Here is a 26605-nt window from a genome sequence, read left to right as displayed (position 1 = left end):
AAATCATCAGGAGTATCAGGCTGACGTGATGGATGAGTGGCTTTGAAAGCATCAATCTCAATTAAGGTCTGGTTTAACCTTCTGATAGTAGGAAACTGGGACATATCCACCTTGAACCTTTGGTAAAAGACAGTAGAATGACAATTATAGCATTTTGCATTGCATAAACATTAATGTCAGCTTTAAAGAGACATCGTACCTTTCAGCAGTGTAGACTTGAGGCACAAGATAAATATCTGCCATGGATACCTAGAAGTGTAGCAATGTTAATATTTGAAAGCATGTTAAAACGGAGTTTAGATTTTGTAAACACTACTGTTCAAATCCTTAGGGTTAGTAATTTTTTTTTTTTGTTTTTGTCAAAAATGACATTCAAGACAATTAAATGTTACAAAATATTTCCGTTTAAAAAAAAAAATTGCTGTTCTTTTTAAGCAAACTTATTTCCTATTCATCAAAGAATTCCGAAAAAAATATCATGGGTTTTCACAAAAATATTAAGCAGCACAACTGTTTTTAACATTGATATTAACAAAACAAAAAAAGTTTCTTGAGCAGCAAGTCAGTACGTTACAATGAATTCTGACGGATCATGTGACACATGAAGACGGAGTAATGATGCTGAAATTTCAGCTTTGCCATCACAAAAATAAATTATATTTTAATATATATATATGCAAATGGAAAACTGCGATTTTAAGTCATAATATTTAAAGTTAAAATATATAAAGTTACTGTTTTTATTCTATTTTTCTACTCTATATGTTGTGAACATGAGACTTATTTCAAAAGCATTAACAAAGCAAAGTTTTGAACAGTAGTGTATATCATATACTGCTGTTTATATTAATAATATTTTATATATTTGATAAAGTACATCACGCCTATTACCTCATCACCAACACAGTATTTTCCTGCTGTCTGCTTCAGGATATGCTCTAGGGCTTCAAATAAGAGATACAATAAATGTCAATTAGACAGTTAGAGCAATCGTGTGTGAAAACATGTCGAGACCGTAACTGGGTCAAAGATAAAATACAAAATTATTAGAACACTAGTATTTTCACAATGGTTTGCAGTGATTAATTTTAAATCTAGATTAAATCAAGTTTTATCTAATAATTCTGTTGCACCAAACTTTAAACCTTCAAAAAGAAGCAGGTTTAAACTCAGATTTAAATCTCGATTATGGATTAACTTTAAATTTAATGGAGGTTTAAATAAAATAAAATGCACATGCAAATAAAATGTAACTGATCGAACAAAAACAGTGGATATCTGACAAAAACAGGTCTCAGAGGTGTTTATTACAAATTAAAATTAAAATGAAAGCAGATCGAGTTGGAAGAGAGCGAGGGTCGTGGCGGGATGCGGATCCGTCACTCATGGTGCACCTCGGTGTCGGACAAACAGAAGAAGTGAGGAGTATTTAACAGCAGCGGTCACAGTGATGATGAGGCGAGCTCCAGTGAAGTGATCTCGTTGCTCATGCCCGCTCCGTGTGTCTGCTGGGCGGCGATCAAAGGACAGGGCAGCGCTTTTCACGAGCGGAGATCGCTACTAGACGAATCATGTGATTTTTTTTTTTTTTTGTCGTAAATTGTGTTATTACTCCAGTAATTTATACTAGCCTATATATCCAGCGCTCCCTGAACGTAGTATCCGGCTTATTGCCAGTCAAGCGCAAGCACGCTGCAGGGACGCGTCTATAACGACTTTGATCTGATCATTAAGTCTTTACAAGTCACAGGGCTCAAGTCCAAGTCAAGTCTCGAGTCATTGCTGTCCAAGTCGAGTCTCAAGTCTTCTTTAATTATGTCGAGTGGAGTTGCAAGTCATCAAATTTGGGACTCGAGTCCACACCCCTGGAGATCTGGGCCCATATTTATCAAGCTTCTCAAAGTGCCATTTTAGTCTCAAGTGCTGAGAATTCATTAAATTTACTCCTACTTTCAAACTTAAGTATAAAAACAAGTTATCAAAATTCTTAAAGCTAAGAATCACTCTAACTCTCCCAGTTATTTAAGACAAATTGAGAGGTCTCTCAAGTGGTTAGGAGTTGCTAGTAGGGGCTTGTGATGGCGCTAAGGAGACCGAGACATGCGCAAATCTTTCAGGAGAGGAAGAATGTTCTTGAAATGTTTGACGACGAGCAGTTTATAAAACCGTTACATTTCCTCAGTTATTTAAACAGAAACGAGCAAAGAATATTTACATTACCAAAGAACATCATAACTGACTTCAGTCTAGTGCGAGTATTATATGGTCTTTAAAAACACTCCCGTTATAATCAGTGAAGCTACCTACACTGTATCATGAATAAATCTCTTACCCCTTATTTACACTGCACACGCCTGCGGTGCGTTACGGCTCCGACACGGCCACCGGAGCTGATCACGGCTACTGGTGACCGTGATTTCACCAAGTACAACATGTTCCTGGATCAACATCCTTGTTGATCCTAGAACAACATTCCAATCAACCAATCAGAATTGAGGGATAACTTTTCAGGAAATATCTGTTTTACGCTTACAATCAGGGTTAGGTGCTTCTACACCCTTGTTAATCAGCTATCATTTCACACTGTTTTTAGGAATAAATTATGGGTAGGGTTAGGTTTACGGGTAGCGATTGGGTTAAGTCTATATTTTTGGACAGTTATGTTGATCCAGGATTAACAAAAGATGTTGATCCAGGAACACGTCTTACTTGGCAAAATCACGGCAACCCACTGCGCCGCGGCAAGTTTCTGAAGCGGCTCTCTGCGCTGCACCACTAAAGATAGGCACCTATATTTTTGATGGATGATAATAATAATGATAATAATCGTCTTCTTGTCGTCAAAGAAAATCAGCCACAGGCGATATCTCTGACTATCGTCGATACACGATACTATCGTCTACCGGCACAACCCTAAATTGAAGGTTGTGATGACAATTCGTTTCCTTCCCATAATGTAGGCTATTCTCTTGAAAATGCTTTATTGTCAAATGTGTGTTGAATGTAAACTATTAGAAATGTAACCATTCAACGTGAATTTACCTGAGAATATTCTTAAATAAGGAAATCTATTCAGTGATTGGTCCATGTGTGTTTCGTTATCCAAAATCCCGTTTGTGGCACAAAGTGTTGTGAATCAACTCTAAGACTGACCCTTAAGATTTAGTCCTACACTTCACTTAAATTATGACGCTTGATAACTAACTTTTAAGTGCAGCTTTGAGCCAAGAATTTTTTTACACTTAAAGAGGTGGTTCACTGGGTTTTTTCTAGGCTTGATTGTGTTTATGGGGTGCAGTCTAACATGTGTTAACACTTTGTTTTTTAAAAAACGCATTATTTTTCACATAATTTACCTTTATTCCACACCTCTCTGTCCCTTCTCTGAGAAACGGGCTGATCATTTCCTTCTTTTATGAAGCCCCTCCCTCAGAAATAGGCGATGGGCTCTGATTGGATAGCTAGCCCAGTGTGTTGTGATTGGCTAAACCGCCTCTAGGCTTTTAATGGTAGGCCTATGTTTTTTGTTTGTTGTTGTCATACTTTTAGATACGCTGTTATTTGTAAATGCTACTGCTTATGTTAGCTTTTAATATACAGTTTTATCCTGATTAAAGCTTTAATACAGTACGGCAACTGCACGCGCGTCCATGTTTAACACTTCTCATAACTATGTGAAAATAAGCATATAATTGTAACAGTTCATTGTTGGAGGTGAGCTGAACGAGAGAGAGAGAGATGCAGAGCGTGTGCAGAGCAGGGGGACACGAGGAACAGTATTAAGAACCGCTGCTTTAGAACATTGATTTTGAAACTTGTAAATCCATTAGAATCGTTAGAAGACAGAATCGCGATTCTTGTATGAATAGATTTTTATGTGCACCATAGTTTTCTCTTCCTCTTCTCTAAAGCAGTGCAGCATGGCATCGCCCCCTTTGCTACCTTTTCCCGATGGCGAGGTTTATCTGGGTTTGTTACGTCACGAACCCGGGAAGTAACTCGTTGTAGTCCCTACCAGCCATTTTTGTAGGCATTAAACTGCCGGAATTTTAAAAGACGATATCTCCGTTTGCATTGAACTTTCAGCTTCGTAACTTTGCAGATATTGTTTATGCTCAAACAGCAACATTACACACTAACTAACGTTAAGAAAGTGAAATCACAATGAACCACCCCTTTAAGTAAATTCTTAGCAACGTTCTTGAGAGTAATTCTCAGAGGCTTGATAAATACGGGCCCTGGGGGGCCGTATGTATAAAGCCGCTCAGAGTAAAATGTTAGTACTAAGTGTGTCTGTCAAAATCCTAAGAATGACGTATTTTTACTCTTATTCCTAGACTTAAGAATAAGAGTGATTCATAAAGGTTCATAAGTCTTAAGACTAGGTCTCAGCTCCTAAATTATTTAAGAGAGCTGAAGAGGTCTTCTAACCTAGTTAGGAGTAACAAGATGGCAGCAAAGAGGAGACAAACACTTTCTAGTGAAAATATGACATATTGGACTTATATGATATGGAGTTGATAAAACGATACAAACTTGATTGTCAAGATCAAAAAGTCTTTTTTTTGTTTTTTTTGTAACTGACAAAGTTAGAAATGTAATAATAATAAAAAAATTGCATAGTGGCTTAGTCAGTTGTTTTATTTGTGGTGATAATGCAATGAAACATGCCAAATTGTGCGGTCATAATATTTGTCCATGCTGTCATACAAAGAAATGATGAACACATGCAAAAACAAGAGGACCAATGAAATGTAAATAATGTATGTTGTAGTCAGTGTTTTTTGTCACTACACTTCCTCATCCCTTTAGAGACTTTTTTTCAAAAGCCTAGCAACAAAATCAATTTCTTGGACAAACCTTATCTACATTCCAAGACTCTCCCATGACGTCATAAAGGCCAGTTCACTGATCTCCAGCCAAAAAAATGTAATTACTACTTTCATTTCTGCAGTTAGAGCATTGACTTGTTGAGTGGAAGAGGTTAAGGGTGAAGATGTCAAATTTCCTAGGCTGGACATCACTTTTGGCCAGTACTATATGGCAGTTTATTGACTTTCCAACTGACCGCCAAACAATATTGCAAAAACAAGCCACTTTTATGAGGATTGTGGGCTTTCCTGGAGTTGTTGGAGCCATTGATGGAACTCATGTTCACGTCATTGCTCCAACTGTAAATGAGGAGACATACTAATAGAAAACAAAGCAGCAGTAATAATTTGTGATAATTTTGCACAATGCAAAGCATTTAAAAAAATACATTTAAATATTAAAATATTTCAGTGTCTTAATTAAATGATTTTATTGTAGTTACATTAAATGATTGGTGTTGTGCTGCTGTGACTTCACATGAGCAGGCTCACTATTGGCTGATTCAGAGGCTGAGCTCAGCCATTTGTGTTGACATCATTGTAGTCCTTAGTTCACAACACTTAAGTGTCACCTCAGTCAACACTTAAGAATCAGTCTTAGACTTAGACTACTGAAAGTTGCTTTTAGCTTCTTAAGTGTCAACAAAAGAATTTGTTGACACTTAAGTCAAAGCTTAAAGGGATACTCCACCCCAAAATGAAAATGTTGTCATTAATCACTTACCCCCAAGTTGTTCCAAACCTCTAAAAGCTTCGTTCGTCTTCGGAACACAATTTAAGATTTTTTGGATGAAAACCGGGAGGCTTGTGACTGTCCAGATCTCATCATCATCCAGTCTGTCTGGAATGACATGATGAAACAGAACAAACTGAGACAGACTAAATCCAGAAGAACTGTGGCAACGTCTCCAAGATGCTTCAAGAGACCTACCTGCAAAGCTCCCTGAAAAACTGTGCAAGTGCACCGAGGGCAAAAGCTGCTTTAAACACAAAGGATGCTCACACCAAATGTTGATTTTATGTAGTTAATAGGTTAATTGATAAAGAAAATCTATTTATGACATTATTTTTGACAGCGTTCTCATTTTACAGCATTTTTACGCAAGTGCCTAAAACTTTTAACAGTACTGTAGCTTTGCAGGTAGGTTTCTTGAAGCATCTTGGAGACGTCGCCACAGTTCTTCTGGATTGAGTCTGTCTCAGTTTGTTCTGTTTGATGTCATTCCAGACAGACTGATGATGATGAGACCAGGGCCCGTATTCACAAAAATGTTTATCTTACCAAGACTTCTCCTAAATAGCAGTAAAAGTTTTTAGCAAAGAGTTTTCTCTTAAAACCTATTCACAAAGCTGCTGAGACAAAGGAATAGAAAGAAGTCTTAAGCTAAGTGTAAGGGGGCGGGGTTGACCTTTGGATTGCTGTGGACGATGTCAGCATGCTTATTAACTATGCACACAGTGATTGGCTGATAGGTGAGGGATCTCTGTCAGAGATTTAGTCATAGAACAACCACGACAAGACCGAAAACATTCGTAAGCAACTGTTTTACAATTTTTTTTAATAATAAATAAATAAAAATAAAAAATAGTGAAACCGTGAAAAAAGGGAATCGTTTTTATATAAAATGAACCATTTGAACGAACCGATTTGCTACAATGATTCTGACTTCAAAACACTGTAGTTCAAAGCAATGCATTTACATGATTTTGCATCAGAACTGGAAAGATTTCACCGACCTTAATTATATGAAGTAAATGAAATAATAACGTACTTAATGTTTTTTTGTCGTATAACATAAACTTGTCACATGCCTTCTGTCTTTGTAATTAATAATTGACAGGTTTAATATCCTATCACTTCCTACGCAACAGCTCTCGCCTATGATCTGTGCCTGTGTCATCAAAGAAACGCCTTTAAACAAACGCGCACTGCCATTGGTCCATCATCTGCGAGGCCTAACCAATAGATTTCCTGAATTTGGGGGAGTATTTGGCTTTAGCACATGATTGGCTGTTTGAACACGATATCCCGCCCATTCTTAAAGTCGCAGTAGGAAAAGCGGCTCGTCTGTAGGGCACAGGTCTCGGCGCACGTCCTCTGGCGGGGATTGGACGCACATTCGGGGGCTGAATACAACATTAATCTACGAATTCCATCATGGCCGCGACATTAATGCGTTCCCTTGTAAAGAAGAGGGTAAGAAACACAAAAGCATCGCATTTTACAGTCATACACGTAGTATGAGTTTGACGTTACGTCATGTTGTCAAAGTATCAACTTCACGGTCAAACACCACGAGCAGATACTTTGTTGCACACTAGCCACAATGAAAGCAGCTCTATATATAATACACTATAAAAATAGTATGTAAGATGTTGTAGTAATTGCCTAATCACCACAAAGATACTACCTTTGCTGTTATATCATTTCACGACAGTTCTTGTCAAGTTCATACGCGCTAAGTGCTACTAGTGTTATTATCTTAGTCCTAGAAAGCATTGGACTTCATGCATGAATACTTTTGAGCAACAGCTTAGTCCTATATGCAATCAGAAAAGCAGTTTATCCGTATCTAAAGAGAGTTTTTCTTTTCATCGAAAGCTGTATAAACCATTAATTTCCTTTCTATGCTGATTGCAAACCAAGTTAAATAAATGTAAGTGCACAGCAGTTATACATGAGGTTTAATATACTGACTGCTATCTAATGAAATGATCTGCCCAGACACAATAACGGAGATCATTTAATATTGTACCTGTGCTGTGACCTGTTCTGCAGGTTCCTCTTCAGATGGGACGCATGTGCTACTCCTCCTCCTCTGTGGTAAGTTATCATGTATTTGATGATGTATCATGTATATCAATACCCACGTATTGTGCATATTTGTGCTTGGGGCTAAGAGTAATATGTGGGTTAAGAGAAAGTTTATCTAATATGTCAAAAACTTTGTAAACACAGTAGTTAAGTGATTATGAGGCAAGCAGACAATGGACTTTGTATAGATGTTGCTTATATGTCCAGTTGTTCTAGGTCGTCAACCGTTTTCAATATTGTTCCATAAGCTTTTAGTCTTTACACAATGTAAACATCACATGAAACTTTGCCTCCTCATTTCTGAAGACCACCACACACCACTGCCTCGTACTGAACCTTGCACTAGACCAGGGGTAGGCAAGTTCGGTCCTAGAGAGCCGCAGTCCTGCAGAGTTCAGCTCCAACCCTAATCAAACACACCTGAACAAGCTAATCAGTGTCTTCAGGATTACTAAGGCTATAGGCAGGTGAGGTTTATTTTCAGGGTTGGAGCTGAACTCTGCAGGACTGCGGCTCTAGACTATATGATCTGACAGTGACCAGAGCAATCACTCATTCATTCTAGACTTTTATCTCCCTCTTATAAGAGGAATAACACTGACATTGTCTTGTGTAAAGACTGGAATACACTACGTGACTGAAAATCTGAACAGATCTAGTCTTAAGATGCAATTTATCATCTTATCAGTCTCTTGAGAAAGTTATTGTTGTAATTGTTAATGAGTTGTGTTTTACGTTTGCTTTTTACATTCATATTACATAATTTTCTCTGTCCTTTCTCAGCCCACCACCAAGTTGTTCATTGATGGAAAGTTTGTCGAATCCAAGAGTCCAGAATGGTTGGACATTCACAATCCTGTAAGTTCATACTGTACTAACAGACATCAGTTTAGCAGTTTAACACACAGCAGTTTAACAGATTACATTCATTGACCACACTTAGGCCAAGTTAAACCCATTAGATTAATGTGGTTTAAGCACATGTGATTTGTGCTGATCAACCTGACTAGACAACACAGAACACCTGCATTACTTAGTTTTCCTTAGTTATACCATCAATCAGTATATAAAACAGCTTCAGTTATGTTGTTAGTTCTTTTTACATTTTTAAAAATGTTTGCTCATTGATTATTTTGTACTGTTACCAATGTGCAAAAGGAGCAATAGAGAAAACATAGAGAGTAACCATTTTCTAAAGCTTTGCTTTAATCTGCTTTGCACAGTAGATGCCATAATAATTGCTTGTTGGTTTCTTCGCTCTATTTGCACTCTATATTTCAGGAACTCTGGTTAATATCACATTAGAGTAGTTTAAATACAGTCTGGGTTTTTGGTACGTAAAAGGTGGACATTTTTTTTTTAAGTTGCTTTGGTTGTTATAAGTGGTTGAATCGTTTGTGCTGTTTTTTTATGTTTAGTTAATGTTAACAGCAAGAAAGTATAACCTTCGTCAGCAATCAGAGTTTTTTTTTTTACATTATTTTATTTTTTTACAAGTGACTGTATCAGCACTTTGCAGAGAAAAGGCCACAATCCAACCATTAGTTACAGATGAACTGTCTCTGTGATTGAATTCTAATGCATGCGCTTTCCTCAGGCCACCAACGAGGTCATTGGTCGAGTGCCAAAGGCCACACAAGAGGAGATGTTGGCCGCCGTGGACTCGTGCTCACGGGCGTACCACACATGGTCTGAAACTTCCATCCTCACCCGCCAGCAGATCTTCCTTCGCTATCAGCTGCTCATTAAAGACAATATTGTAAGTTACTGCTGCACATCCTCAACTCGCTTGTTTTGTTTTTTTATTAATTTTCCAATCAACACCAGACTTTATGGTTGAAATTAGTATTATTTAGGTTTCATTTTACTAGATCCTGTTCTACACACTTGCTATGCTTGTTAAATATGGATCCGTACAGTAACACAGTGATGGATCTTCAGTTGAAAGGTTTTCACTGGGCTTTCATGGCAATGGAAAACTTGGAAATATCAGGGATTTGTGATTCCTAGGTCTGGAAAATTTGTATAAAGCTGTGGAAACCCTGTTTTCATTAACTGGATTGCTGTTTAATAGAATTGTGCAAACTGTTACTCTATTAATAGTGCATTATTAATTTGTAATGTGAATAGTTGAAAGGTAGACTTTTGAAGAAAACACTCTGCCGGCAAGGGCTACTAGGGCTTATCATGATTACTTTTTTTATGAAAAAAGTCATAAAAATTGTAGTTGTGATTTTTAAATGCATTTAAAATATTATTATTATTATTATTATTATTAAGTAAAATAAAAGTAATTTTATTGTTGTTATTATTAAATTAAAATAATAAATAAAAATATTTCTGTTATAATAGTTTACTGTCAAATAATAAAAGCAAGCTTTTAAGAAAAAGAACAACGACAACAATAATAACGGTTTTAATTTATAATACAACTGTAAAATTACAATATTAAAGGCTTAGATCACCAAAAAAGGAAAATTCTGTCATTAATTACTCACCCTCATGTCGTTCCAAACCCGTAAGACATTCGGAACATCTTCGGAACACAAATCAAGATAATTTTGATAAAATCTGAGAGCTCTCTGACCCTCCCATAGACAGCAATGCAACTGCAATGTTCCCAGGTCCAGAAACGTATACTATCAAGGACATTGGTAAAAGAGTCCATGTGACATCAGTGGTTCAACCGTAATTTTACGAAGCTACGAGAATACTTTTGTGCGCAAAGAAAACAATAATAACATAATTTGTTCAGCAATTCTTCTCCCCGAGTTACCGTCTTCCGCCATTTTGGAGAGTACCCCAGAACATAATCAACGTAATCAGCGTTGTTTACTTTCAGCACGTGCACGATTACGTTCTGGGGTACTCCAAAATTTTCATTTTTGGGTGAACTAACCCTTTAAAGGGGTCATGACATATAAGAGGTCATTGTACTCTAAAAACATCCTGAAAGTTTCAGAACTTAAAACTTTCTCATTGGTGTAAAAACGGCTTATATTGAAGCCAGTGTGCCAAAACGACAGATTGTGGAATGTATCCCTCTATGATGTAATAGTGTGGAAAACACCACATCCGCAGAACATCAACGCCTGCTTCTACATCGCTGCCTGTTTAGCTCCGCCCACTGATTCACGCATGCAGTGTTTACGAGAGAGGCGTACGCGCAGGTCTATGCAGAAACCAAACGATAAAGATGGCTCTGAAGACAACAAGATGCTGTGAAGTGCCAAGTTGTGGAAAAAACAGTCTTTGCATTGAATTCCTTCTGATCGCAGCATTAGGAAAGAATGGATGAACTTTATTTTTAATGCAGTTCCAGACCGCGTCAGTAAGAACTCAGTCCTTTGTTCACTTCATACCATGAAATTGGTTTAAAAAAAAAGGCACAATACGACATGGGATTTTCAGAAAGATTGAAACTAAAAGATGATGCTGTGCTGATTATACTGGATCCGATGTCGCACCACACAAGTGTGAGTGGCCTTTTCACACTGAACGCAAAAAACGTAGTGAACGTTCAGCGCGATGATGATTTGAATCGAAAGAATTCATCCCTAAATGGGGATATTCACACCAGGCGCAATTATTCACGACGTGAAAAAGTGAGGATTTTTTTTTTTCGTCCTGTCGATTTTTATTTATTTTTTTCATCGCTCAAGCAGGTAGCGTTCAGTCCATTATAACATACAAAGAGTGCATGTCTGCCTACTATAGAATCAAAATCCATTTTAGATCACAATCAGAAGCACTCGATGATGGTTTAAAGTGGGGTTTGAGCCAAAACATTAATAATTACATACATTTTGAAATGTAGCTTGATGCTAATTGTACCTCTGATTATATTTTCAGATGTATTCTTGTAAGCATTATGGATAGTTTGTGTTTCTGATGAAGAACCAAAAGTTATTTATATTAATTTAATGCTGTGTAGAGCAGTGAACGGTGTAAAAGCCTTATACGAGATACATAGGCTACATTAGGAAAAAATGCATTGCTGGTCAGCGCCACCTACCGTGCAGGCATGAATTAGCAGAAGGCGATCAATTGTTTTACGCTTCAAGCAATGATCGTTGGCGATTCGCCTCGCTTTTTCGCATCGCACTCGGTGTGAAACGGCCTTAAACTGTTTTTATTACGTGGTCACTATTGCTTTGTCTGTTATTACAGATTGTTTGATGTGAGTATTTATGCGTTTTTAAACTAAAACACAACAGCATCCATCTAGGGAGGATGCAGACTGTCAAACATTCACAACTGTTAGCCAATCACAGCAGTGGGCGTTTACTTCTGAGTCTACCCCATTCAAACAGAGCGTTCTGATGAGGGGGTCAAAAACAGGACAGAAAATAGCCCGTTACTTCTAAATGATGATGTTTTTGATGTAAAAATCTTGGTAACATTATAAGTGGACCTCAGAGAACAGTATAATATAGTAAAAAAGGCAGTTCATGACCCCTTTAATATGAATTTCTTTCTTAATTTCATCATTTTCAAACATAAACCATAAAGCTTTAAAAAAAACAAAACTGCAGGGAGACCTTGAAAATTCTCTTTTGTTGGCAACAGGTTTGTAAACGCTTATTACAAATATGGTGAAATGGGTGGCACAACCCAAACTCAGAGCAGATGCAGAGATGTAATTCAAGTGGAGCAGCATTTACTGCAGACCAAGCCACTCTAAAACACTGAATCATGGTCTCTGAATCATGCAGTGCATATTTATCAGAGATGTAATTCAAGTGGAGCAGCATTTACTGCAGACCAAGCCGCTCTAAAACACTGAATCATGGTCTCTGAATCATGCAGTGCATATTTATTTAATTAAATTCCAACCTTTTGATAATTGCACTAAGCCATATTTGATTAATTGTTCTGCCTTACTGCCTGCTAAATGTATATGTGATTTGATTTGTGTTTCAGAAAGAGCTGGCCAAGCTGATAACCCTGGAGCAGGGAAAAACCCTGGCTGATGCTGAGGGTGATGTGTTCAGAGGACTGCGTGAGTTTCTCATTCTTGAGACAGTTCTGTAGTAATATTAAGAGCAATTAGTGCCATGTTAGTTAATTCCTGAATGTAGTAATTAAAGGGGTCATATGATGCTGCTAAAAAGAACATTATTTTGTGTATTTGGTGTAATGAAATGTTTATGCTAGCGTGAGCCGCAGCTTAGCGTGAGCTGAGGCCGGGCTAGAGTGAGCTGAGGCAGCGGGGTTGAGAAACGGCACGGCCGGCGGATCCGACGAAGGAGCGGCAACCACATGTGACGACCCCGGGCTGAACTCCGCTTCGTCCACGGTGAAAGCCGATCCGGCAATCCACAGCGCAAAGTTGATGTGTTCCCTCAGCGACCAGCACAGATCAACTCTAGGCATGACGAAGCGAATATCGTCCTCTTTTGGAAGACCAAACAAAGTAGTTTCACTTTCACAATAAAACACACAGCGTCTTCACGACAGCAACAATACTACAGCGAGAATAAAAGTTACGCCTTCTTTCTTTGCGTGAACATTTGGGCGGCGTTATGCAAATCTTCCCACATAGTGAGGTAGGTATGTGGGGGCGTGTTAGAATGAGCTGTTTTAGGTAGGCGTGGTTAACTCTTAACTTTTATAAAGAATATCTCTTTGGATTTGAGACTTTAGTCTTTGCAACTTTACAGATCTTCTTTATGCACCAAGAGCTTGTAACACTCCAAAGAGAAAGGAAAAATTGAAATCGCATCATATGACCCCTTTAAGACTGTAGAGTGTAGAACATTATAAGGAATAGTCAGTTACTTTCAACCCAATGACTACAGTACGCACCAACCCATACTGACTGTTACTACAGACAATCATTTTGACTCATCCTTTAAATCCTTTAAATTGTAGACAAGCAGAATGCGTTTACAGTAAATAACCTTATAAAGGAGGTTTAAGCACCGCAAATGTGTGATATAATCAAATCTGTTTGTGTCCAGTTATGTCTAGTCATAACAAACTCAAAAATGTAAACCTAAAAAATTCCAGGTAAAATCCAGAAGTTGCTCCGTCAAAAAAAAAAAAAAAGTGGTCTCAAAGGACAGTTAGTACTTTATTGTTGGATTCACAAGTGATTTTATTTTAAAATGAGAATTCCTGTACACTACCAAACGCTACCACTACCAAAGGCTTGGGGTCAGTAAGATTATTGTTATTATTATCATTTTTTTTTAATGAAATTAATACTTTTTTAAAAGAAATAATTATTCAATTAATGAAAAGTGACAATAGACATCTATGATGTTATAAAATATTTGTGTTTCAAATAAATGCTGTTTTTTAAACTTTCTGTGTAGAATCCTGAAAACAAGTATTATGGTTTTCACAAAAATTGTAGGCATCACAACTGTTTTCAGCATTGCTAATAATAAGATATGTTTTATGACCAGCAAATCAGCATCTTGGCATGATTTCTGAAAAATCATGTGACACTGATAACTGGAGTAATGATGCTAAAAATTCAGCTTTGCCATCACAGGAATGAATTACATTTTTAAATGGATTAAAATTAAAAGTGTATTTTTAAATGTTAATATTTTACAGTAATTACTCTATTTTTTAAGGTAGGTACATAAGACACTTCTTTCAAAAACATAAAAAAAAAAAATCTTACCAACCCCAAACCTTTGAATGACAAAATAAGCATTGAAAATAATAAAAGGTTGAAAATAACTTGGGATATTTTTTGTAGTGCTACAGATAGTGATACAGGACCTAAGAAAGTTTTTGGCCTTATAACTGTTTGCACATTTTGTTTGTGTGCCTTCACATTATTTACTGTAGTTGTTTGTTGGTCTTGCAGAGGTGGTGGAGCACACCTGTAGTATCACATCCCTTATGCTGGGCGAGACCCTCCCCTCCATCACTAAAGACATGGACACATACACATACCGGTTGCCCATTGGCGTATGCGCCGGTATAGCCCCCTTCAATTTCCCTGCCATGATTCCACTCTGGATGTTCCCAATGGGCATGGTGTGCGGGAACAGCTATTTATTGAAGCCCTCAGAGAGGGTGCCTGGCTGCGCCATGTTGCTGGCCAAACTGCTGCAGGACGCCGGTGCTCCAGATGGAACATTAAACATAATTCACGGACAGCATGACGGTATGGAAAATTATAGAAGCAGAAGGGTTATAAATATTTTGACCACATTATGATCCAGATTCTGTGTGGAGATAACAAAATGATTTTTTTCCCATGTGTTATTATAGCTGTGAACTTCATCTGTGACCATCCTGCCATCAAAGCCATCAGTTTTGTAGGCTCCAACCAGGCTGGCGAGTACATCTATGAGAGAGGCTCCAAAAATGGCAAAAGAGTACAGAGCAACATGGTTGGTTCTGAGCATGAAATTAATGTATTTCACAGAAAACTGTATTGCATGTGAAAGTCTGTTCAGTTATGAGCAAAAAAAAATCATACTTAAGCCTCTCTGAATTTAAAAGGATAGTTCACCTTAAAAATAAAAATTCTTTCATTTACATTACCCTCTTGTTGTACTAAACCCATAAAATTTAGGTTAAGCTTCGGGAAGTTTCTGTCGTTTAATTGAAACTCCAGGTAACCAGAAAGGTCATAAAGGCATCATAAACCAAATACATATACTGTACAATGAGCGGTTAAAGTCTTGTGAAGACCGGTTTAATTTAGGCTTTCATTTTCTCATAAATACACATACATAGAGCACATCACATATGGTAGTCACGGAAGCTTGTTGCCGCTTGATTAGTATTCAATTAAATTCAAGTTTATTTGTATAGCGCTTTTCACGATACAAATCGTTGCAAAGCACTTTTACAGAAAATTTAAGTTTCTACATTATATTTAGTTGTAGCTTATCAGTGGTGACTATCTCAAGTTGATGTCCATATGGCAGAAATATTCAGTAAAATTCACGCAGTTAGTTAATGACATGTAGTCAAACAGACGGTGAACACTATTAACTGCAATGATTATATGTTGCGATTAAACTTATAGCAAATATGATATGGATTTGTTTTATGATGACGTTATGATCTTTTGGCATTTCCTAAGTTTTGGTTAACTGGACTTTCAATGGAGGGACATAAACTTTACTGGTTTCATTAAAAATCTCTTAATTTTTGTTTCAATGATTAATCGGGCTTATAGGTTTGGAACAACGTTAGTGTGAATTTTCATTTTTGAGTGATCTATTCCTTTAAGATGTCTAAACTTCTTTAAGTGAGTAGTTCCATATTATTTACTTAATTCCATTGAACATGAAAAGTGAGTTTTGGAGAATATCCTGGCCACACTTTTCAACATACTAAAAGGTAATGAACAAATCTGTTTAATAGTGCCAAATTTACACTGCAAAGGTGGCACAGAAGCGCTTCTGAAGTGGCATTTAGGTGTCAGAAGTCATCATCAGTCAGTAAATACTTAGAATTTACTGCAGTGCTTGAGCAATATGGGACTTTTTGTTATATCTATATGGTGTTTTTGCAATTTCTTAGTATATAGAAAAAAATGGCCAAGATCATCTTCTAAAATGTACAGGGGGTGGAGTAATTGGCTAAAATAGCTATGCGAGATTTTTAGTAGCATGACAATAGCTCAGATGCTTTTAAACAGTGTAACTTTTCCAGTAACAAGCTACTTTTTCCCAACTTTGTAGCTTTGTTACCACTGCTCACGTATATAATTTCTCAGTACAACTTCAGTGGCCAGATGGTGGCAGCATGTGGTTACAAATGAATCTGCATCATTCTGGTTCATTCTTAACCTCCATAATGAGGCTGCAATTTTAGACTCAAGATTCAGGAAATTGGAGATGACTCCTTTGCATTCTTTATTGCCTTCACAGTTAGCATGAGAGACTCAAAGATGATGGACAGCAGTGTAATACATTAAACTATGGAAAAACATACACTATCATTATTCAAATGCCTTGGATTTAATACAGAAGATCCCACCTCCTTTGCTCCCACTGCAGATAAACTCACTTTTCTTAAACCCCACAACCACCCCCTCCACTACCACAATCTCTTCCAGATTATTGTAGTTTTGCAAATCAACTTGAATTTTGAATCTGAATCTTATGCCAGTCTATTAGAACGGTTTTCAAGGTCTGCGGTCCATCACATTTTCTTCACCCACTTTTACTTTGCCTGTTTTCACTCATTGTGTTAGTGCTAGAATTTGTAGTTTGGTGAAAATGTGGAGCTGCTTCCTTATAATCTCATTTTCTGTCCACCAGGGGGCGAAGAATCACGGTGTGGTGATGCCTGATGCTAACAAAGAGAACACACTAAACCAGTTTGTTGGTGCTGCTTTTGGAGCAGCAGGTCAGAGATGTATGGCACTTTCCACTGCCGTCCTTGTAGGAGAAGCACGAGACTGGTTGCCTGAGCTGGTTGAACGTGCAAAGGGTCTCCGTGTCAATGCAGGTACTTGAGATTTTTTGTGTTTTTTTTTTTATGTGTCTCACAAATCTGATCGAGTTTGGGCTGTGGAGCACTGTGTCCTAGTCAGGCGCAATACAATAAAGTCCAAAATATGTCCACGTTCCAGCAAGTTATCGAATATCACTTAGGTTGGTTGCATTGCAGCAAACGTGTCCATCTGCACTTTCAAAGGTTGGCGCACTCAACGGTTTGTGAAATGGAGCAAAATGTGAACAATTTTACATATACCTAGAGCAATAATCCTAAATAGCTACAATGAAAGGCATGCAACAAAATTTTAGACCAATGATATTTCGTAAAACATTAAATATGCCAATTGGCTGTGGTTCTGTTAGGTCCCATATTTGTTCTCAGTAAAAAAAAAAAGCTTTTTTTACTACAAGTTAGTTAGTACACAGTGACACAATATTGACCAATTTAGTTATTTGCATTTCTGGGACCACCAAGACTAGGAAACACTATGCTATACCAGGAAAACATGTACAATAATTAGATAAAATAGTAAAAATAGTCTCTTTAGACTATTTTTACATGACATTCATTGAATAAAATCTCTCTTCCGTAGTTCCTCTCCATGTAGAGTTTCTCTGAATTCATTCAGTTTGTTTTATCCCTCTTTTTTGGCCTTTTCGTAGACCACCCATGCCTTCATGACCACACCTCTCCCTGAGCAACTTAAAGCATGTTCAGCTCACCCAGAGGATAGACGCACTATTTGTCTTGGTCATGCCACAAAGCAGAAGCACATTTTGTGGTATAAAGGGGACCAGAAATTAGCATGGGCTGATCAAATGTTTGAAAAAAATTCTGCAGATGAAAATTGTAATCAGAGAAGCAAAACCGCAGCAGCTATTCTGAAACCCTATAACAGACCTCTAAGACATATTGCCTCAGGGTATCTAAAATTGTGTGTGTGTGGCTGTGTGTTTGTTCGTATGTGTTTGGATATGCCAGTACCAATCCCTTTGGTTGCAACCCAGTAAAAAGGGGTAATTTAAAGGAAAGTCAGCAAAAATCAACAAAACAAACGATACAGAAACCATTTCTCCAGATTTTAGGATGTCTAAACTTTTGGTTAACCAACTAAACTGTTGTTTGGAAGACAAACTGCTACAATTTCTGCTAGCTATCCACTTAACTCTACAGTACAGTAATAATTCAGCAAATTGGTGCATCTAGGTTGTGACCTGAATTACTGACGACATGAATTCACACATTTATATGTGATCTGATTTTTGCTTCAGTATTACCATTAGTTATGTAGTGAATAGTATGTTCATTTAGCATTTGTAACATAGTGCCACGTGATGAAAATGAAGGATTTCGGAATGAATTTCCATTCTGATGGAATATGTTATTGCTGTAGTTTAAGTGCATTTTGTAAAAACTCCATAGCTTCTTAATCATGTCTTTATTTTCCTGTTTCTTCTCTTGCTTGTTCTGTAAGGTGACCAGCCCGGAGCTGATGTGGGACCTCTCATCTCGCCTCAGGCCAAACAGCGAGTCAACAGCCTTATTCAGAGTGGTGTGGATGAGGGTGCCAAGGTGCTGCTTGACGGCAGGAACGTGAAGGTCAAGGGTTACGAAAACGGCAACTTTGTTGGACCAACCATCATTAGCAGTGTCACGGTGAGAGCCACAATGCCTACAAGGTTGTACAAGAAGTGTTCAAGTGCTGTATTACGAGTGCGTCCTGTATTTATTTGCCTCTTTATAATGAATCGCTTGTTGTATTTCTCAATTGTAAATCGGTTTGGATAAAAGTGTCTACTAAATGAATAAATGAATCCCAGCTACTCAACCTCATGTCTTTCCAAATTTGTATGATTTATTTCTTCTGTGAAACACCAAAAAAGATATATATTTTTTTTAATCCAGACAGTGAAAGTCAATGAGGTTCAGTGTTATTTTGGACCCGAATGACTTTCAGGTGGGCTAAAACAGCTTTTTGCAATATCGAATTGTTCGTTCCATAGACTAAAGAAAGTCCTATATGTTTGCAACAACATGGTAGTAAGGAAATCTCTTTAATTGCTGTAAGTTAGAACATGCCAGTATCATGCAAAGACCATGTAATGTTGTCCACTTGTTGTTTGTCCTACTTTAATTTCAGCCGGACATGAAGTGCTATAATGAGGAGATATTTGGACCTGTGCTAGTGGTCCTGGAGGCTGACAGCTTGGATGATGCCATTAAAATAGTCAATAAGAACCCATATGGCAACGGAACTGCCATCTTCACCACCAACGGTGCAGCGGCCCGTAAATACACTCATGAAGTCGATGTTGGTCAGGTGAGTATTTATTTTTTATTTTTTATAAATATACATCATGAACAGGGCTGGGTTTATAATACAAATTTCCAATGCATCAAACTTTCATAAGTGCACTAATAACTTAAAGCGATAGTTAACCAAAAAATGAAAATTCTGTCATTAATCACTCAACGTCATGTCATTCCAAACCTGTAAGACCTTCATTCATCTTCGGAACACAAATTAAGATATTTTTGATGAAATCCGAGAGTGTTCTGAACCTGCATAGACCGCAACGGTACTACGACGTTCAAGGCCCAGAAAGGTAGTCTCGTGAACGTGTGTTGAAGACTGACACAGAGGAGAAGAAATTGTTTTCTTTGCACACAAAAAGTATTCTCGTAGCTTCATAAAATTACGGTTGAACCACTGATGTCACATGAACTATGTCCTTACTACCTTTCTGGGCCTTGAACGTGTCCATTACATTGCTGTCTATGCAGGGTCAGGAAAGCTCTAGGATTTCATCAAGAATATCTTAATTTGTGACCCTGGACCACAAAACCAGTCATAAGTAGCACAGGTATATTAGTAGCAATTAGCCAATAATACATTGTATGGGTCAAAATTATCGATTTTCCTTTTATGCCAAAAATCATTAGGATATTAAGTAAATATCAAGTTCCATGAAGATATTTTGTAAAATAAAAAGATTCCAGATTTTCAAATAGTTGTATCTCGGCCAAATATTGTCCTATCCTAACAAATCATACATCAATGGAAAGCTTATTTATTCAGCTTTCAAAAAATTTAAAAGACTGGTTTTGTGGTCCAGGGTCACATTTGTGTTCTGAAGATGAACAAAGGTCTTACGGGTTTGGAACAACATGAGGGTGAGTAATTAATAACAGAATTTAAATTTTTTGGGTGAGCTATCCCTTTAAATGCACAATAGCTACCCCATTGGAATATCTTGTTTTAGAGTGTATTTGGGTGACCTGGTTCTTCATTGGACTGCAGGAAATGGGAATGCTCATATCAATAAACATATTGATGCTATATTAAAAGAAAAAAATTATGGTATATCAGTATCTGATTATATAGAAACAGCCCTACTAATGATATGCAGTGTAATGGGCTGTTCACACAGAAAGTGTCTTTGCATCTAAAAATGCGAGACGCAGCACTCAGGAATGCTTTTTTTTTTTTAAACGCTGTGCAGAATGCGTGGTTTTGAGACACGTGATAAAATGAAAATTATATAAACAGCCAAACAGCAGAATAGAAAGCTACTGTATTCTTTTAAGAAACAGATTGTCATAATCATTTCAAAAAATGGTGTATAAATCAGTGTATCCGGACACAGCCATTATAAGTACGTCTTCTGATTGGTTGAGCGGCGTTGCGAGTAACAGTTGAAAATCTTTTAACTTCACACGCTGTCTTAAAAACACAGAACTCATGTGCGAGACATGAACGGTCATACACGTCTGTCTCACACGTGTACTTAGAAAAACAATGGAAAAGTAGTGCATTGGAATGGATAAATGGCCCCTAACAGTGTCAAATCAGTATCTGTGTGACTTGAAATAGGTGCATGCAAGAGTCAGACCTTTGAGAGACCTCGGGTCAGTCTGTGACTGGAAAACTGCCTCCTTATAGACGACCTAGACATGCTGATGTTCACTTATGTCGTATTGGGCTCCTCCACGTCATGTAGGCTCTTCTTGACAAGACCATTGTAGGTGAAGAGTTCCAGGCACACCTCTAGAGTAAATATTAGAACGTGATGTAAATGAAATGTGTAAAATCCCCTTGGCGCCACTCCCCGACCCAAAGCCAAGAAGCACGGTTTGGATGTAAGTCTTGCCTCTTTAGTGGCCATATATACACTAGGGGTAGCACAAGCCTTCCTTTAAAAATCTATGTAAAAACAGAATTTTTTTTTCCATTTGGACTTACCTTGTTTGCCACAGCTTTGAAAATGTACAGCTGCGACCAGAAAACATGTGCACTACAAATAGTTCACAGCAAATATGTGCTTTTTAATCAAAACAGCACTGTGCCAAAATATTTTGCTGGTAAAGCCCAAAGTCTTAAATTAAACTCAAAAGGGATCCCTTTGCAACCTGTTGATCAAAAACGGCCCCCTTTTTACCTGGTTTGTTTGCCCGTGGCGAGCAGCTATGCCGTGTGTTTGCGATTCACATGCTGGAGTACACGGCACGGGCCATGTGCTGAGCTGGCCTCCAAAACCCCCGCATACAAGAACCTCCTTTTGCTTTTTTCGCTCCGTCCATTCCCTCACGAGTCACCTTCGGCCAGAAGGCTCAAATTGTTCAACCGCATTTAAAAAAAAAACATTTCAAGATCAAAAGATTGTGGCGTTCAGTTGTGTGTCGACTGCTTCGTCAACACATTCAATAGAATGAGCTGATTGTTCCACACTTTCCATACACAGCTGAAGCCCAACAGCAGCTTGTTCTCAAAGCAAAGATGTTCGTTTCTTCAACTTCAGATACTTTTAAGTCTCAGGCTTTTATTTTTATTAGAACAACTTTAAACTACTTTTTGTTACATAAATATAATATTACAACTTTTAACCATGCCATCATTTACAGTGGTGTGATCAGTCCTGATTTCTTATTTTTTTGCATGTTTGTCACACTTTAATGTTTGAAATCGCATCATATGACCCCTTTAAAAGTTGTTCACTTGTGTTATCTTTTACTAATATTTAAATTTGTTTGATGATTTGAAACATTAAAGTGTGACATACATGCAAAAAAATAAGAAATCAGGAAGAGGGCCAACACTTTTTCACACCACTGTATATTTGCTACATTTCAAATGGCCTTTGTGCATTGATGTAATTGTTTAACCATTGTCACATAATCAGACTTTGAAACTTAAATTAGGCATGAAATTATTATTTTTTCTAAATGAGTATTATTGAGTGATTCACCCAAATGTATGTTTAGTTGCATTTATTTATTTATTTAACCTCGTTAAAAATGTCATAATTGGATCTTCCAGTGAAGCGGCAGACTTTTCTCTAGTGACATATGCCAGACTTCTCCAATCATTTAGTCCACATAAATCCTGTCCTTTTCACACAGCTGACCGCAAGCTCGCATTCAGATCTGCCTCCATCCAGTGAACAGCTAATAAATTGAACAACCGATCTACTTTTTTGGTAATTTGTTTCACTCACATGTGACATTATGGAAGAAAGATCTATTGCTTCTTCAATTTCATCACTGTTTTAAAATATGAAGATCCGTCATATGAATATATGATGTGAACATATGAATTTTAAATATTTAAATCTACAGTAATCTAAAAAGTGTAATAATCATGAATCATTTTGATATTTACTGTGTGAAAATTATTACTATCAATTCTGTCCGAAGTACCCCTTACCCCAGTGTAATATGAAATGTGATTTAAAAAAAAAAAAATATTTCTGTGCATCATTTCAGGTCCAGCTTTAACTGTCAGTGTATGCAAAAATATTATTTACATGTATGTAGGTTAAGAGAAGAAATCAGCGATTTTGTTAAAAGAATTCCAGCTAATAAACATCATTTTGATATGTGGAAATTTCTCTGTGAAAATTTAGGAGACAAATTAAACTTCTGATATCGTCAAATGTGTTTTTAATAGGGTCCTCCGGGCACTTAGTTGAAGAAACCGTCTTAAAAAAAAAAAAAAAATCTACTGGGATCATTCCCTTGCTTTTGTTTGCTATCTAGTAAAGGTTAACACTCATTTTAAACTGTCCTATTTCGGGACTTTAATTGCTACATTGACAGTGAAGCGCAGTGGACATGCTCTTCAATACACACTGGAAAGGTTGGAGCTACACTTGTATGGTGAGATTTCTAGGTTTACTTTGAGCAGCGAGACTAACGTGAAGCGGTAATGTATAGAATTTACAAACCGTCTCTCCCACATGGTGTCTAGAGACGTGAGGAAAGCATACAGCTTTCTGCGGCAGACAAAAATGCCTTTGCGTCTGACGGGTACACTGTTGTCTTAACTGTCATCAGGGTGTGAGTGTGTCAGATATGTGAGATGCAGAGAACATGACTGCTCATGAGGGCAAAAGCAGCTGACCTCTGAGACGTCTGTTAATGTACTGCTTGCTTTTTTTATAGATTGGAGTTAATGTACCAATCCCCGTCCCACTGCCCATGTTTTCGTTCACCGGTTCCAGAGGCTCCTTCAGGGGTGACACCAATTTCTATGGAAAGCAAGTAAGTATTTGCGACTGGATATAGTGCTTGTGATATTATGCTTTGCGGAATAGATCTATATTAGACACTAAAATACAATAGTCATTTAGCTCTTTTGCTGCCAGTGTTTTTAAAAAAATCTGCCAGCCACAGTCAGCATTTTTTATCATTTTTTTTACAAAATGTATTGGCCCCCAGAATATTTTGTTGTATGAATGTCTGAACATGCAATATGTCAAAAGAAAGAACAGAGCTTCTGCATGTAAAAAAGAAAAAAAAAAAACTTGAATGTGGGTAAGTTTCATAAAGAAACATTTTGAACAAAAAGCAGAGAAAATTGCATTTTTGTCAAAGACTATGTAAAATACAGAAATACAGATACTCAATTCAATTATACAATTAATAAAAAAAATACTAAATTGAAAAAAAAAAAAAAAAGAAAAATTGTATTTACATTCTGCCATGGAGCAAAAAAATAAAAAAAATAAATGAATAGAAAATGGAGAATTTATTGGCCACATCTTCCCCAAATGAACCGGCTGAAGTTTAAAATCAGGTCACAGGCATGGTCCATTTGGTTTGCCATTTGAGTTTGGCTGTAAAATATGTTTTGGTATAAAATTTCGTCAGCTGTAGTTTGTCATAAAACAATGACTGACATGTTTTGACGCAAGTGGTTTATTGTTCCCGCCAGCGTAAGTTTGCCAGCCACCTGCCATTTCTCATGTGATGTCATTGTCATTTTGAGAGGGTATTAAAAAGAAGATGACTAATCTTGAGTCATTGTTTAGTCTTTAGTATTTTGCTATTCTTTCCATCACAGGGCATTCAGTTCTACACACAGATCAAAACTGTTACTTCGCAGTGGAAGGCAGAAGATGCTACCCTGAAGTCCCCCGCTGTTACCATGCCAACAATGGGACGTTAAGTATTAATCACCTGCATAAATTCCTCTCTGGCCCCCAAAATTCAACAATACTTTTAACTAATGTACAGATGGATATTTTCAAACATACTCTCATATGTAGTTAAATAATTCCAAAAATGTGAACTTTTTTCTTTCACTGTTCAATAAGTTGAGAAAATTTTTTTAACAAAGCATGAATTGCTTTAGACCGCTGTATGTCAAATGGTTTGCCGTTCTTACCCTGATATAGCCGAAGTTTCTGTTTCAGAAAATAATGACTCCACATTCAACACAATTTTACTTTGGGTGTTGACGAGCTGTATTAAGTCTGCAAAAAAGGTTGAGTGCAACAACTTCTACTATCTATAGCTAGCTGGCTCTTCTGAACTGTTCAACTAGCATACTGTCTTGTTAAATATGAATGTCTATATAAATATGCAACATTTGTGAACTGCTGTTGAATAGAAGACTGTTTTGGCCTGTTTGCCTCAATAAACAAGACAATGAATTTGTTCTTGTAAATCTTGTTTACTTTTACATTTACACAACAACAGTGTGCTAAAAATAAAAATTTGACCTTTGCGTTTTTCATGTACAGATGACAACAACACTTGTCGGAATGATCCGGGAAAATGACTTAAAATGCTGTATGCCAGGCCAGTAGTTGGCGATGTCACTTTGTAAAGAAACACTACATAAACACGTAATATGTATGCGAATGAGGAACTGTTTTCGCAAATTTGCATTTTGTCGTTTACGTAGAGGCAATAACGGTATAATTTTCAAAAACTTGTACTTTATAACTTGTTTTCAAAATTTAAAGCGCCATTGTTGCGTAAATTAATGACCAAAATGAATAAAACGTTTTCCATTTTTATTTAAAAAAGGTGTCGTGTAAACGTTCCCTTAGTAGCACCTGCTAAGGTATTACTATTTTGCTTATATATCCCTATTCCCTAACTTATTCTGCGCCATGTGTACTTGTGCAACTATTATATATTTAAGTATGTTTATATTTTTTTATATATTTAACTTGTATATTTAAAGTGCCCCTATTATGCCATTTCGAATATTGCCTTTAATGCAGTGTGAAATGTAGCTGTATGTGAATATAATCAGTCTGCAAAGTTGTAAAGCCGAAAGTGCCCAATAAATAAAGTTAATGTCTCCCAAAACAAAAGAATTGACTCTGAACAGCCTAAACAAAGTCGTCAATAATTCGAATTCCACTTCCGTGACGGCTACACGTTATGGGGTAACACATTTGCATAATGCCCGCTTATGTTCTATGTTGGCTGGTCGCGAACAGCTCAACCCGCCCCACAAACACTAGCTTGTTCGTGTGGTTAACATCATGTCGAGAAGACTCCGTGTCCTATGCTGTGAAAGTAAATTCGTTTTATTTTCACTTCTGAAAGATGAGGCTGCAAAGAATCAGTGGTTAAAATTCTAATTCAAATTTTTTTCCCCACTGTACTACAGCAGTACAACCCCAATATTTTTTTTGTGTTCCCGTCATTTTACTGACGACTGCTTCTCTAATCTTGGGGAGTTCAATGCGGGATCCACGAAACTCTTGCTCTTGAAAGATGGCTTAGTACTCAGTTTATCTGGACCAGCTGGCTTCACTGAATCACAAGTATGTAAATAATAAATACGTTCTATCGAGCTTTCAAAATACGGAACTATAGCAATGAGCATATCGTTTCTGACACCGCTGTACGCGGTAGACCAATCACAACGGACTGGGCCTTCTGACCAATCAGAGCAGAGTAGACTCACAGAAAGGAGGGATTTAGAGAAACTGAATCTTAGAATCGATTCAAACAAATTGTTTGTGAATCGTTGGAAAATGAGGTGATATTAAATGCATATTTTGAGAAAACATGTAAAACTATTGTAGGAGACTCCCAAAACAATATTAGGAACCTTAAAAGTGGCATAATAGGGGCACTTTTAATGATTAAATCTAGAAATAGGTGATCTGCAGATCTAGTGGGCCAATTCAATAATGGGTCAAGTCAGAAGTTGACGGGTCGTGATTCTTGGGTTATAAAGATCTTGTGA

At 37.2% G+C, this 26605-nt stretch overlaps 1 protein-coding gene and 1 long non-coding RNA gene across 2 annotated transcripts; one reads left to right on the top strand and one right to left on the bottom strand.

Annotated features, from left to right (window-relative positions):
- On the bottom strand, positions 1 to 7693 carry LOC107664469 (uncharacterized). Its single transcript, XR_001631457.1, has 4 exons — positions 7628 to 7693; positions 892 to 944; positions 200 to 249; positions 1 to 117 (listed from the first exon to the last, which is right to left on the bottom strand). It is a non-coding gene; the product is annotated as an uncharacterized LOC107664469 (long non-coding RNA).
- On the top strand, positions 6900 to 25035 carry LOC107664467 (methylmalonate-semialdehyde dehydrogenase [acylating], mitochondrial-like). Its single transcript, XM_016455041.1, has 12 exons — positions 6900 to 7068; positions 7651 to 7695; positions 8470 to 8544; positions 9284 to 9445; positions 12610 to 12688; positions 14513 to 14815; positions 14923 to 15044; positions 16932 to 17121; positions 18587 to 18768; positions 19253 to 19432; positions 23554 to 23652; positions 24455 to 25035. The coding sequence occupies exons 1-12, from the start codon at positions 7030 to 7032 to the stop codon at positions 24557 to 24559; spliced, it is 1581 nt and encodes a 526-aa protein (XP_016310527.1). The 5' UTR covers positions 6900 to 7029; the 3' UTR covers positions 24560 to 25035.
- The last annotated feature ends 1570 nt before the right edge of the window (positions 25036 to 26605 follow it).

The sequence above is a fragment of the Sinocyclocheilus anshuiensis genome, unplaced genomic scaffold (genome assembly GCF_001515605.1).
Source record: "Sinocyclocheilus anshuiensis isolate Anshui unplaced genomic scaffold, SAMN03320099.WGS_v1.1 scaffold167, whole genome shotgun sequence".
Taxonomy (NCBI): domain Eukaryota; kingdom Metazoa; phylum Chordata; class Actinopteri; order Cypriniformes; family Cyprinidae; genus Sinocyclocheilus; species Sinocyclocheilus anshuiensis.
The sequence above is the reverse complement of the archived record's forward strand: the minus strand, read 5'-3'. Positions and strand labels throughout refer to the sequence as shown.

Bases quoted from the DNA above. Each gene is read 5' to 3' on its own strand.
- LOC107664467 (XM_016455041.1), top strand. From the start codon at position 7,030: ATGGCCGCGACATTAATGCGTTCCCTTGTAAAGAAGAGG. The intron at 8,545-9,283 runs GTAAGTTCATAC...CGCTTTCCTCAG, and splicing joins GGTTGGACATTCACAATCCT to GCCACCAACGAGGTCATTGG. The intron at 15,045-16,931 runs GTTGGTTCTGAG...TCTGTCCACCAG, and splicing joins AAAGAGTACAGAGCAACATG to GGGGCGAAGAATCACGGTGT.